Genomic DNA, 15,359 nt, shown 5'->3' on the forward strand with positions numbered 1-15,359 from the left:
AACCAGTGATAAAAAAAAATCATCAAGATATATACTGGAAATATTTATATTTCTGAGATAAAATAAGGTACACGTGGTAGGATCAGAAATGAAAATAATCTTGACTTGTGCATCTGTATTAACAGTGCTATTCATCTAAATCCTAACTCATTTGGGAACCACAATTCTTGTACATAAATTTTAAATTGAGAAATTTTACATTTGATTTTTCCAAAAAGAAACTACAGCTTCATAATTTGCTTTTTCAACATGTCAATGTTAAGACTATTTCACTTTTATGTTAGCATTATCTACAGCATTTAAGAAGCTCTTGGTTGTAATTTCCCACGTATATACCAACTAAGTTATTTTATCCAAAGTAATGAAACTCAGTGAGACTCAATGGTCCAGTAGGGATTGCTCTGTGGATTATACAACTGTGTGTGTGTGTGTGTGTGTGTGTGTGTGTATTTGGCTTAGAAAGGACTATATCATAAAAAAAAAAAGGTATTCAATGAATGTCAGTTTAGTTCCTTATTCACTATATTTATTTCTAAATCTGAAATAGTTCACAAGTCAGATTCCCTTATAATATTTACTCACAGTTATATACATGTTTATAAATATTTAATTTCATGATCATATATTACCAGTCATCCTGAGGACTCTGAAAGGATACACACAGACCCTAAAAACAATATCAAGAGTCCAAAAATTTGTTAAACAATGGCATGTTTATAAATAAGAGTATTTGCTGACTTGAACAATTGTCTAGTAAATGATAAAACTTGAATATAAGTTCATGATTATAAAGTACATTCATACTCTCGATTTGTCCTAGTAAGGTTTACCATGTAGCTACGGGAAAATGCCTCCGAAAATGAATCAAAAATGGTACCTTTCATGCTCTATTGCTTCCCCCCACCCTCAAGCTGTTTTCCAGCAAGGAGAATGATTATTTTAAAAGTAAAATGTAACATTTGACTCTCTTTTTAATACCTTTTGATAGTTTCCCATTTTTCTTGTAAAGACCAAATTTCACATGTTCTATACAGCACTATATTATTTGGATCCTGCAGATCTCCTAAGTCTCTCACCTCTTAGCTTCTACCTTGTTCTATGTGCTTCAGTACCAGCTCTCTCTTAGCAACTCAAACACTGCATTTTTTTCTTGCCACAAACTTTGAAACATGCAGTCATTTCTGATTCTACTTCTTCCTGTCTTTACACAGTCATTACTCTTAACCAAGTCATCCTTCACATCAAAGCTCAATTACTGACTCAGCACCTGTTGCACAGTGGTTACGGTGCCAGCCTCATACACCGAGGCTAGCAGGTTTGAACCCAGCCCAGGACAGCCAAAACAACAATGACAACTGCAACAAAAAATATCCCAGAGTTGTGGTGGGTGCCTGTAGTCCCAGCTACTCAGAAGGCTGAGGCAAGAGAATCGCTTGAGCCCAAAATTTGGAGGTTCCTGTGAGCTATGACACCATGGCAGTCTACCAAGGGCGACATAAAAGTGAGACTTTATCTCAAAAGAAACAAACAAACAAAAGTAACTCAATTATTTCCTTACCTCACTGACTTCCTATTCCATAAATTAAGTCAGTCCCTCTTGTAATACATTTCCAAAGCATCTATAATTCTCAAAGTTATTATAAAAATAATACCTAGGTAATTGGTTTAATATCTATTTTCCCAGTTATAAGCTTTAATTGATCAGAATTTGTTTTGTTTGCTATGGTACCCCCAGAGTCTTTCAAAGTAGCTAGTCAATAAAATTTATGTAGAATGAATCAACAAAAGTCAGTGAATGTCAATAACTGACACTCTCTCTAAGCTCTAATGCTCCAAAAAGCAAATTAAGGAAAATATCCCCGCTTGAGAGTATTAAATAAAATATTTGATATGAAATTGTTTTGGACATAAATATGCAATAAATATCAGTTTTCCTTTGTTTGATGAACAATACAAACTACGCTTACAATTACTAATAAAGAATTTTGTCCAGGTGGGGTACCTCCCACTTTGGGAGGGCAGATGGGAGCATCTGCCATCACTTTGAGACCAACCTGAGCAACATAGTAAAAAAACCATCTCTCCTAAAAGAAGGAAATTAGATGGCCATGATGGTACATGCCTATGCTCCCAGTTGCTCAGAAGGCAGAGGCAAGAGGATAGTTGAGCCCAGGAGTTTGAGATTATAGTCTGTGATGATGCCACTGAACTTTAGTCTGGGCAACAGAGCAAGATCCTGTCTAAAAAAATTTCTTTTTTAAAAAGAATTTCTATTGAGATTAGAACAGTAAGAATATTACAAAGGTAAAACCTGTTGCAGAAATTTTACGAGTTCAATATTTACTAGATACACTATTATAGAAAAAGCACACAGTTCTGACTCAAACTCTGAACACTACTGATGACGTGACCAAAGACACACCAAAACTCATTGGGTCTTACTTTTTTTCATCAATAAATAAAACAGAATGGATTATGATCACCACAGTAATGATTCTAATGTAGGATTTTTTAATAACACTCCATGATCTGTTCGGAAACCACCTTCCTTTGCTTCACAGTATCTCAAAAGAGTTAAACTTCAATTATTCTACAACTTATGGGAATCTGCTTTGATTTTATTTGAAAAAATGTTCAATAGGCTAAGTTAAAAATGAAAATGCCTGATGCTTAAAGTTTTTCAATGATATAATAGCATATTATACCTATAACAAACTTAAAGTAACTTTTACTTGATAACCTATAAAATTATTTATAAACATTTTTGGTCCCTATCAATAAAATTGCTTGCATATATAGCCAAAATGCATGTATATTCACTTATTTATTAATAATTTATATGAATGTACTGCCACTAAATATTACTGAAAGGCTGATATGAGCCACACACATTTCTAGTCCAATAAGATAAGGTGTCTACGGCCATACCACCCTGAACGCTCCTGATCTCATCTGATCTCAGAAACTAAGCAGGGTTGGGCCTGGTTAGTACTTGGATGGGAGACCAATAAGATAAGGGCCTAGGTTCACAAAATTTCATTCCAGTAAAATTTCCTTTTACTGGAAAACCCTAATTCAAGAAAAAAATAAAAAAGTAGATAATTGCAGACTATATAACTGTTAGGATAGAAATACAAGTTATGTGCTAACAGGAGGAGGAGTCATTTATGGTAGAGTTGGAATATTAGAGGGAGATGTAGCATTGAAGGAAAAGCTTTAGTAAATGCAAAGCCACAATCTAAAGTTTAGAATATTTAAAAACAAGCAGATTAAGTCATTAAAGGCTTAGAAATATAAAATTACTTATGTCTTAGTTCATTCTGCAAAAAACTACCACAAATGGCTCCTCCCATTATCACATACCTTGTATTTCCATCCTAACACTTACATAGTCTGAAATTCTGCTAGAGCAGAATATCACAGCGTACTTAATTTATAATAAACAAATTTACTAGGTCATAGTCCTGGAGACTTTTAAGTCCAAGATTGAGAGGCCAGCAGCTGGTGAGAACCTTCTTTCTATGTCATCCTATGGCAGTCTGACAGTAAAGTAGGCCAAACTCACCCATTATAACAGTATCATCTCTTTACACTGTTAGGATGGCAATTAAATTTCAGTCTGAGTTTTGGAACCAACAAACATTCAAACCATAGCACCATATAAATTTCCAAATGACCAGGAATCTAATCCTATACTCCATTTTGTTCATTGGTTATATTCCAGTATCAGTATAGGAGCCAGTAGAGTTACAGTATGTTTGGTTATCTATCAAGTGGGTTATTTCTCACTAGTCTTCCTGTACTTAATTTATTGAAAAAAAAAATTTTTTTTGAGACAGAGTCTCACTTGCTCACCCTGGGTAGAGTGCTGTGGAGTTGATTGGCCCGATGGGGGTGGTGGTGGGTAGGTGGCCGCACACCAGCCAGCTCTGTGGAGCTGAGGGGCAGAACTGCTGCCTCCGCCCTGGCGGCAATAATGAGGCAGCAGCTGGCAAAGGAACCAGTGGGCTATGGGGGTGGGAGTCGGGGGTCAGGAGGCTCCAGTAGCCAGAAGGGCCAGACAACTGCTGGGAAGACACCAGGACCTTAGTTTCTCCCTCTCCTTGCACTTGTAGCGGAACAGGGAACCCCCATTTCCCAGGCTGGGTCAATTCCATGTAGGTTTCCTAGGCCTGGGAACCAAACAGATTGTAGCCATTCATTTGCTACCTAGTCCACACTAGATGTAACTATAGAGTCCCTGCTAGGTGTAACTACAGAGGACCCATGCAACAATCTATATGCCCCAGGACAAAGAACCCAGAGAGAGAGCTTTTTGCTTGACTTCGCATTTTTCTCTCTGCCAGAAGCTTTGGTGGTTTTGTATTCTTTTCTATAAAATAAATCTTGTCTTACCACTATCTGTGGTCCATGGATTATTTGAATCACTGAGATCAAGAACCTACTGAAGGCGAAATTTTGCTTCTAGAGTCATAGCTCACAGCAACCTCAAAGCCTTGGGATCGAGCAACTCTTGTCTCAGCCTCCAAACAGCTGGGACTACAGGTGCCTGCCATAATGCCCGGCTATTTTTTAGAGTCACGGGTCTCACTCTGGTTCAGGCTGGTCTCGAACTTGTGAGTTCAGGTAATCTACTTACCTTGGCCTCCCAAGTGCTAGGATTATAGACATGAGCCACCACACCTGGCATACTGAATTTTAAAGTATATTATATAACATTAACTTAAGGTAATTTATTTTAGATTTAATATATGCCCTTTGAAAATTTCAACTAAATGAAATTCTAATTAAAACTGCATAAAATTTTGTATCAATTTGGAAAGTATGATATATTCATATGGAGATTTCTCATTTCTAGTCAGGGGAAGTGGCTCATGCCTATAATTCTAGCAATTTGGAAATTTGGGAGGCCCAGGCAAGAGGATCACATGAACCCAGGAGTTTAAGACCAGCCTGAACAACACAGCAAAACCTTGTCTCTCCAAAGAAATAAAAAGAAAGAAAATTATCTAGGCATGGTGGCCTGTGTTCCCAACTACTTGGGAGACAGAGGCAGAAGGATCACTTAAGCCCTGGAATTTGAGGTTGCAGTCACCTATAACAACATCACTGCACTCTAGCCTGAGCAACAGTGAGACCCTATGTTATAACCACAAAAAAAAGGATTTCTCATTTGAGAAAATGGTATGACTTCCTAATTAGGTCCTCTTTTTATTTCCTTCAGCATGATGTTTTTATTTTATTCATATAAAAACAACTCTGGTTAAATATATTGCTAATTTCTGTTTCTCTGGTTTTATGACCCATGGTTAAGAATAGGGCCTATAGTCCCCGATGACCTCGGTTAAAACCTGGCTTTACCACTTCATCGCTGTTGAGATTAATTTAATTTTCTCTACCTGTGACTTCTTATATATAAAATGGGAAAAATAAGCATACCTTTCTCATTTGAGGACTAAGGTAGCTAGAACATATTAAAAACCTGACATAGTAAGGGATTTAAGTATTACAGTATTATTTTTAAGTCAGTTCATTGTTTTCCCTGTTGAAGAAAAAGGGGGGGAGGGTTATTTAATAAGTGATGCTAAATAAGGAACTATATTTCTATAAACAAATTTTCACAATAACAATATTACGCATGCTAGGACCTAAATGTTGTATAATCATTCTCAGAACATGGCACTGAGATTTATTTAGAAAGGCAGACTGTGCCTTTATTAGCTTCGTCAGCATTTTATACAAATAAGGAAGTATTACCCTCTTGGTGAAGGCAGGTAGAGCACCCTAGGGTACACGGCTCAGTGGGAAATGTTAATACTGTGTCCCAGCTCCCTCTTCTCAGCTGAGTACCCTTAACCAGAGCACAGACTACACAGCCTAACTTAGGAGACCTGATGGGAGGTTTTAAGAGATTTTTATTTACTTCCTTAAACTTTTTTCTTTTATTTGATTATTATTTTTACAGTGAGTCTATTTATTTATGCAACCAGACTAATGTACCACTCATACTATAAAATACATAGATCAAATAAATTTTTCATCTTTCTTCTGCATTAGCTCAGTAGCATTTTTTTTCTCAGCTATTTTAAGTTTTTTAATAATTGTGTTATATTATCCTTCACTCTGGACTATATTAAAATATTAAATAGTTCTGAGATAAAACTCTAAAAAGTACTGATACATAAGCATCAGAGAATTTGATAAAATCACTGATGAATCAAAGAACAAGGTTAAAATGCAAAAAATGTGACTCATTATGTTTTATCAGATAATGTTCAATCCATCATGTCTTCAATGTGTTATATATAAGAATGCAGATTTTCTGGGTTCCTAAAGACAACCCTGCCCCATTTGCAGATGCTCCAGCCAGGTCCTATTTAAATAGTGATTTATATTAAACTGTTAAAAAGTCATGTAAAACATTCACTAACAAAATATAACATTTGCAGTTTCAAAGAAGTAATTTTTAATTCAGTTTTAGAACAAAAAATAATTCCATTAAATATGAGCTAATTCAAATTTTAATTGCTTTTATTGTTTCGTGTGACATACCACAGTAAGTAATTAAATTGAGATTGGCTTTTTTTTAACTTAAATTCCCTACTCTCAAAATAGGTAGTGTATTATTAACAACAAATCCTACACTGAACTCTAAAAAGCAATAAAATAAATTGAATATAAAGTAGGAATTTTTTAAAAAGTAAAAGGTGAAATAAATCAAAATATGCTAGATTATTTAGAAATATATTAAAACACTATAACTAGTAGTTTGGCTATTACATGTACTTAAAGAATTAGTACAGTAGTGGCATAAAGTAGATAACTGCAGAAAGTGACTTTATGAAATGTATCATCTCTGTAACATTTTCACAGTCCAGTCTTTCACTTTGTATTAAAATTTTCTTTGTTAAAGTGGTTATTACAATTAAAAAGAAAGCACTGAAGAATAAAGAAACTATACTATATGAATACTACTTTTTATGTTTACTAATAATAAATTGAGTAAGGGCTAACGAAATTAGATATCATTGCTAGAATATCTTTTTTTCTGTGTAGGATACAACTGCGGATACATTACTTTCAATTAAGTTAATACAACAATGCAGTCAATTGCTTTAAGTTATAGTGTGAACTTGCACCTTAGGTTTCGATCTAATTTTAAAATTGGAATAATTTCCATTAACACTATTATAAGAACTACCATCCTGTTCTTTTTTAAACACTTTTCTTTCAGTCTTAAACTTGAAAGATCTCATAACAAATGGCAAGACTGCCATCTAGTGCTTGATGATCATTCCTTCGACACTTCTAAAAGGAGCAGGGTGCTATGTAATACAGAGATGAGTTGTCCAGGAGGGTAGCCACTAACTACATGTGGCTATTGAGTAGCTGAAATGTGAATGATATGAATTGACATATGCTATAAGTAAAGAATATAAACTGTGTATCAAACACTAGCACAAAAGTAATGTAAGATATCTCATTAATGACTTGCTTATTTTGAATACTGATTACATATTAAAATGAAAATATTTTATCAAAATTAATTTGACTTATTTCTTTTACTTTTTTAAAAATTAAAATTACTTTAATTAATTTAATTAAATTTAAAATTTACTTTTTTAAAAATTACATGTGTGATTCCTATTGCATTTCTTTAAATTTAATTAAATTAAAAATTTACTTTTTTAAAAATTACATGTGTGATTCCTATTGCATTTCTTTGGACACCTCTAATCTAGAAAAAAAATGTTAATCTTCTAATAAAAGTCTTCAACATTAATCTATTTCATATATGTATAATAGGATGAGTTCACAAATGTAACAAGTTATTCTTTAGGGACACAGTGAAATCTAAAGACCAAAAAAGTCAAGGAAGACTATCTAATTTTAAAAAATCAGGCAAAATAATTTATTGTTATAAAATAAATCCCATATGCTTGAAATGAATTTTTTTAAAAACACAGAAAAAATGTGGAAAAGGTAGATAATAAATATAATTTAAATGACACAGAAATTAATTGATGTGAGCATGAGTAGGAATAATAATTGCACAGAATTGAAATATATACCTATATAGGTATCTGTAAGTGCATAGTAATACGAGAACAAAACTAACTGTCACCTTTGAAAGATATTGAGCAAATAAGAAATAAGTACATAAAAAGGAAGGAAACAAAAGGAATAAATAAAAATAAAGGGAAAAACTATTTATTATGTATTTCCTATATGAATGATAACACTGAATACCCAAGTAGCTGATGAGAGAAAATTTGTTTTTTACAACAGTATTCAAATTAATAAATAAAGAAGGAATTGGAATATGATAATTTTGCAATCTTTATCAATTAATATCTAAATATTGAGCACTAGTGTCTGCTAAAAACATAAAAAGAGAAACTATCAGACATTATATGGCTCTTCTAAAACACAGAACAACCTATAAAATGTGTTCTCCATACAAATCTAAATCTGATTAAGCCACTAACTCAGAGTTCCTCAACCTCAACGCTATTGATATTGATACCCTGAGCCAGGGAAATCATTTTTTCTGAGGAGGCTGGCCTGTTCATCATAGGCTGCTTAGCAGCAACCCTATCTATCTACAAGATGCCCATAACACCCATAACTCCTTCTCCAGCCGTGACAAACAAAAATGTTTCCAAACACTGTCATTGTCCCACGGAGGACAAAAATGTCTTAATAACATTTGGGATTTTATATGTTGCTTTTTAAACCAGAAAAAATACAAAAGATGGTTAACGATGTTAAGGAACATCTACTTAATGAGAAATTAAGAAAATCATATCTATTTATATATGTGTGTGTATATCTGATAATTAATTTTTTAAATCTGTAGAATTAATGCAAATAATAAAATTGTATAACAAAAGTAGGCAAAATACCACCAGTATTTAAGAGAAGGAAATTACTGAAAACAAAACCTAAAATTTATGAACTAAAAAACAAAATACTCAATGAAACTAGTAGATTAACAACTATAAATTCACATGAAAGAAAAACTCAATTAATTAAAGGGAGGAGTTGGGTAAGTTCATATCCAACTGCACAGATATATGGTGCATTTCCTGGGTGAAGGACGCAACAACTCAGACTGTAGCCTTACAAAAGCAAACTACATAACCTAATCACATATACTCTCATTTTAATCTTAAAATTCATTTCAGATGAGCAGTAAACATAAAAATATATGTAAATAAGGAAGCACGTACAACATCTCTGTTTTACTGATATGGAAAATAACTCAAAAAGATTAAGAAATTCCCCAGCCACTTGGGAGGCTGAGACAAGAGAATCACTTAAGCCCAAGAGTTTGAGGTTGCTGTGAGCTGTGGCTCCACAGCACTCTACCAAGGACGACATAGTGAGACTCTGTCTCAAAAAAAAAAAAAAAAAGATTAAGAAATTTGACCAATGTTTTCCTTAATTTTAATTTCTAGAAATTTACTCTGATTTTGAAACAAAAACAATGTTATATATAAATTTTGAAGTTAAAATTATTCAACTTCATCTAAAAATCACAATGAACATATACTAAACTGATATACTTAGATATCATGCTATGCCAAATTCTCAATTACTAAATAAAACAGAATATTTCATGGTAAAAAAATAATAATTTTTCAGAAAACAGTGGAAAGGATGTATAAAACAAAACCTGATGTTATGAAATAGCAAAACAAAAAGCTTTTAAAAATACCAATTTAAAAGTATCAGACCTAGAAATTTTGGGTTAATTATCTTATCCTTAAAATTTTAACTATTTTTGTTTTAAAAGAAGACAGTGATCATTCCAAGTTTATTTTCAAAGCTACTACCATAATTATACAATATGTAGATAGAAAAGAAAAAATACTAAAAACCACAATCAAAGGTCATTCAGTTAGAAAAAATCCTGTACTAAATAGACCACATTCATTCATAGTGGAAATAATTCTAAATAAAATATAAACAAGTGATATTTAGCTGTCTTCCAAATAATAACATCCCATAACTATAGTAAGTTTGGTTTAGCCCAAAATAAGATGTTTAACATGAGAAAATCAATTAATGCAACTAATCATTTAACAAGGTGAAGGAAAAGGCATAAATGATAAAAATCTCTAGTTAATCTGAAATAAAGAATAAACAAATCTTTTAGTGCGATGAGGTAGGAATTTGCTTAAATTGATGCAAGGAATATCCATAAATTATAATTAATACCCCATTGATAAAGAAGGTTATATCATTACTGCGATTCAGCACTGAAACAGAGATTCCACCAACCCAATAGTGGGATAAAAAGGTTGGAAAAGAAATAAAACTATCTATATTTGCATGTAATAAAATTAACTGCAGTTATAAATCTAAGCAAATCTATAAACACAGTTCATTGAATATAAAATAAATACACTCAAATTAATTTCGTTGTTAGATAGCAAACAAATAGAAAATGGAATTTAAAATAGCAAGAAAAACATTAGAAAATATTATATATTTTAAACACCCAGCAAAATATGGTCAAGGCAAAGACACAAGAAATTAAGCTTATTATTATGGGTCAATAAAGAAATACAAATTAAAGCCATAAGATACCACTATGCACACTCTGGAATGTCTATAATCAAGAAGACAGATTATACCAAGTGTGATAAAGATGTGGAGAAACTAAAACAATCACAAATTGCTAGTATGAACAAGAAAATTGTTCAAACATGCTGGAAGATTTTTTGGCAGCTTCTGTAAAAGTCAGGCATAAGATTATGAAGCAATTCTACAATTATACTCTTAGGAATCTACTCAAGGAAAATAAAAACATATGCCCACACGAAGACCATATGAATGTTCAAAGCAGCATTTTTTTTTTCATAACCACAACACAGAAACCATTCTAGAGATCATCCACTTGTTAGTGGATCCCCCAAAAATAGTATATTCATATTATGTTATACCATTCATCAAATTTAAAATCTAAAATCACCAAATTAACAAAGTAAAATTGGAACTCTTTATCTAAATTGACACAGGAAAAAACATTAGACAAACATCCCTTCTAATAAAAATACTCAGTGAAGTAGAAATAGAATACTGCACTTGATAAAGGCAGCAAGGAAAAAAACTCTATCAGACTAAATGATGAAGACCTGAATGCTCTCTCTCTAAGATCAGCAACAGGAAAGAATAAATATTAGCATGCTCACCACATATTTTCACTATTGGATTGAAGGTACTAGCCATTGCAGCAAGGCAAGCCAAAGAGATGAAAGGCATCCAGATCAGAAAGGAAGAACTCTAGCTGCCATTACTTGCAAAAAATACTATTCTCTATGTATAGATTCTGACAGAATCTATAAAAAAAAAAAAGTTGCTAGGACCAAAATATGAGTTTAGTAAAGCAACAGGATACAAAATCAATATAAAAATCAATTATTATAAATGTGGGACACAGTTAGAAATGAAATATTTATAAACTACCATTAACAATAGCAACAAAAGTATAAACTATGTACAGAGAACTCTGACAAAAATGTGAATAACCTGAACAGTTAAAACTATAAAATATTATTGATATGAATAACAAAATAATTAATGAAAAATTAAAAAGATATGCTATGCTCATAGATCAAAAAATTCATTATATTTAAGATGTCAGGCCAGGCCCAGTGGCATATCACTCTGGGAGGCTGAGGTAGAAGGATCACTTTAGCTCAGGAGTTCAAGACCACCCTGAACAAGAGCAAGACCTCATTTCTACTACAAATAGAAAATTTAGCCAGGTGTTGTGACTTGCACCTATAGTCTCAGCTACTCAGGAGGCTGAGGCAGGAGGATTGTTTGAACCCAGGAATTTGAGGTTGCTGTGAGCTAGACTAAGCCCCGTCACTCTAGCCTGGGCAACAAAGTAAGACTCTATCTCAAAAAAGGTTAATTCTCCTAAATTTATCTATAAATTCAACAGAATCCTAATATGAATCCTAGCATTTGTTTTTGCAAAAATTAACGAGTATATTCTAAAATTCATACTTAAATGCAAAAGAAATGAAATAGTCAAATAAAGTTTGAAAAGGAAGAACAGAGTTGGAGGACAAAAATTATCTGGTTTTAAGACTTATCAAATTACATTAATTATAAAATGTGTTGGCATAAAAATAAGCAAATAGTTTAATGAAACAGAAAAGAAATTCCAGAAATAAATCCACATATATACTGACAACTGTTTTCAACAAAGGTGCGTACGTAATTCTTTGGTTAAAGGACAGTCCTTAAATTTTGCTTCAATATTTAAATATCTGTATATAGAAGAAAATAATTTCAATCCATCACTTACTATACTACATATAAAAGGATGAACTGAAAGTGAACTCTATACCTAAAGGGAAAACCAAAAATATAAAACTTCCTCAGAAAAAAATAAGGAAAATCTTTGTGACCTTCTGGTAGGCTAAGGTTTTCAAATGAACAAGGTAATAAGGTGCATTTCATTTCAATTAAAAACCGCTCTTCAAAAAAATAGTGTTAATAAGATAAAAGACAAGCCACAAACAAGTAAAAATATTTGTAAGTTATATATCTGACAAAGAACTTGTATTTAGAATAGAGTATCTTTAAAACTTATTAACATAAAAATGAGCAATATAATAAAACAGTAAGCAATTAATTTAAACAGACATTTCATCAAACAAAATATACATATTGGCACACACATATGTGAAAAGATACTTAACATTATTAATTAGGGAAATCCAAATTAAAATGAGAATTGGTTACTATTATATACCTTTTAGAACAGCTAAAATTGAAAAGACTACCTGTCTAAAGGATGGAGAAATGTGGAAAAACTGAAACTCCCATACACTGCTGGTGGGACTGTAAAATGTTACAACCATTTGGGAAATAGACTGGCTGTTTCTTAAAAGTTGAACATATATCCACCATATAAAGTATCTATTAAAATCAGTACAAAATCAGTATGGTTTTATAAATAATAGCCAAAATTGCCTCCTGTAAAAAATCTATTGCAAAATTCTATTATTCTAAATGTTTGTTCAAAAATTAATCATACTGAAAAAGATTACATTAAAGTCAAATGAATTTACTCTAATTCTATATTTTGTTCCATGTTCAGAATAAGATTGATGGCTATTTTACTTTTCAGAGTAGAAAAATTTGCACCAAATACAATTAAGAAATATACAGCAAAAAGATATTGCTTTGCTTAGCAATATATTAATAGTTGGAGTTGCATTACAATATTTAAGAAATAGAAATTATAAGATGTTAATGGCTATTTTAGTTATTCAACATGACCTTTATTATATGAAACTAATAATATAAACCAAGTATTTGAAATGAAAAATACACAAATACTTACAATAACATGTCCCTCTAAGTGGATTACCAACATAGCGATTTTCAGAGTCACATCTGCAGAAACATAAAAATCCATTTAATCTTAAACAATGCAATTCACAAGCCCCATGTTTTTCTTCAAGCAAAAAAAGTATGTATACTTTACTTAAAATACCTTTAAAACTATATAATTAATTACAATTTTAAAAATGAGGCTTCAAAGTAATTATCTGTAGAAAGCCTATATATATGAGCAAAAATGAGAAAAGAAACAGAGGAGAAAAAATACATGAGAGGATCATGGAGTAGACTAAAGGCAGATGAGATGTGACTGTGAGTTTTGGGATATGTATCCTTTCTTAATAATGTGAAGAAGTTCAAAGCCTAGAATAGGATACAGACACTTTTAGATAGAAGAGAAAAAGTGAGGGATTTCAAAAGTCCATTATTATTTTCTTACTTGTGTTATTCATTGGAATTAATATATTTTCCCTGAGTTTCCACACAAGTGGATCTACAGTTTAAAAAAAAGACTTGCTATACTAGTAACAGAAAAAAGGTTTCTCTAATTACAGCTAACTGAAAAATAAAAATAAAAATAAATAAAAATATAGCTAACTGAAACAAAATAAACTAATATCACAAGCTCAAACTTTGAGTACATGTAAGAAGATAATAACAAATGAAAGAGAACGAATATTTTTTCTGTTGCAAAAAATAAACTTGACTTGTCACAAATGGGTTCAAAATACTACTGTTAGTATACGAAAATATTCAAAATAATATGCCCTGCGTTATTATTCATAATATTTCTTATATATGCTACTTGCCCAAATAGATGATTTAAAGTCCCATGACAATCTAAAACTACTAACTTTAACAAAGATGAGTGTTTCAAGTATTTTTTTAAATTTAGTTTGTCAGTTTTTAACACATAATAATTTTACACATTGCAATCCCATTACTGGGTATTTAACCAAGGAAGTCATTTTATCAAAAAGACACCTGCACTTGAATGTTTACTGCAGCACAATTCACAGTTGCAAAGATGTGGAATCAACCAAAGAATGCATCAATTCATGAGTCAATTTAAAAAATGTGAGATATATATATATATGTGTGTGTGTGTGTGTCATGGAATACTACCCAGCCCTGAAGGAAGATGACTTAATGCCTTTTGCAACAATTTGGATGGAACTGGAGACCATTATCCTAAACAACCATTTTGCAAAAATGGAAAAATGAACACCAAATATACTCAGTATTAAACTGGAACTAACCAATAAGTACAAATGTGCATAGAGGGAAGTAAAACTCAATGGAAATCAAGCCAGGAGTAGATAGGGGAAAGGATGGGCAGAAATGTACCCAACAGTTACAATGAATACAACTGAGTGATAGGCACACTATAACCCTTGACTCAAGCATTGCAAAGCAATCCATGTAAGCAAAAATATTTGTACCCCTGTAATACTTTTAAATTTAGAAAAATTTAAAAAACTAATTGTACCTATTGATGGGGTACAGTATGATGTTGCAATACATCTATACATTTTATAATGATCAAATCAGGGTAATTGACATAACCCTTCACCTCGAACATATAATTTCTACTCAGCTTCTGTGAGAGCAACTGATTTTTACATTACACTCACAAATGAGATCATGCAGTATTTGCTCTTCTGTGCTTTGCTTATTTAATGTCTTATAGCTTCATTCACGTTGTGTCCCAAATGGCAGTATTTCATTATTTTTCTGGTTGAATAATATTCTACTGTGTACATATACCACAGTTTTTTTTAATCCATTCACCCCTTTATGCATAGATTTATTCCATATCTTGGCTATAGTGAGTATAAGCTGTAATAAATACGGGAGTACAGATATCTCTCTTCAAAATATTGATTTCAAGGAAAAAATATCCAATGTACACACCCCTATTATGAAACTAATTTAAACCTTTTTATATGAAAGCTATAACCAAATAGCCTAAGAATATGGGGAGGGGG

General features: G+C 32.0%; 1 protein-coding gene across 1 annotated transcript in view; it reads right to left on the reverse strand.

Annotated features, from left to right (window-relative positions):
* Positions 1-15,359, reverse strand: part of ATRNL1 (attractin like 1) — a 701,118-nt gene that overhangs the window by 433,421 nt on the left and 252,338 nt on the right. Inside the window, exon 21 of the mRNA XM_003787143.1 lies at positions 13,373-13,425. Coding sequence (XP_003787191.1) covers positions 13,373-13,425 — 53 coding nt within the window. The remainder of the gene's footprint in view (positions 1-13,372; positions 13,426-15,359) is intronic.

This window comes from Otolemur garnettii, unplaced genomic scaffold, assembly GCF_000181295.1.
Source record: "Otolemur garnettii isolate 467f Iridium unplaced genomic scaffold, OtoGar3 scaffold00021, whole genome shotgun sequence".
Lineage (NCBI taxonomy): Eukaryota > Metazoa > Chordata > Mammalia > Primates > Galagidae > Otolemur > Otolemur garnettii.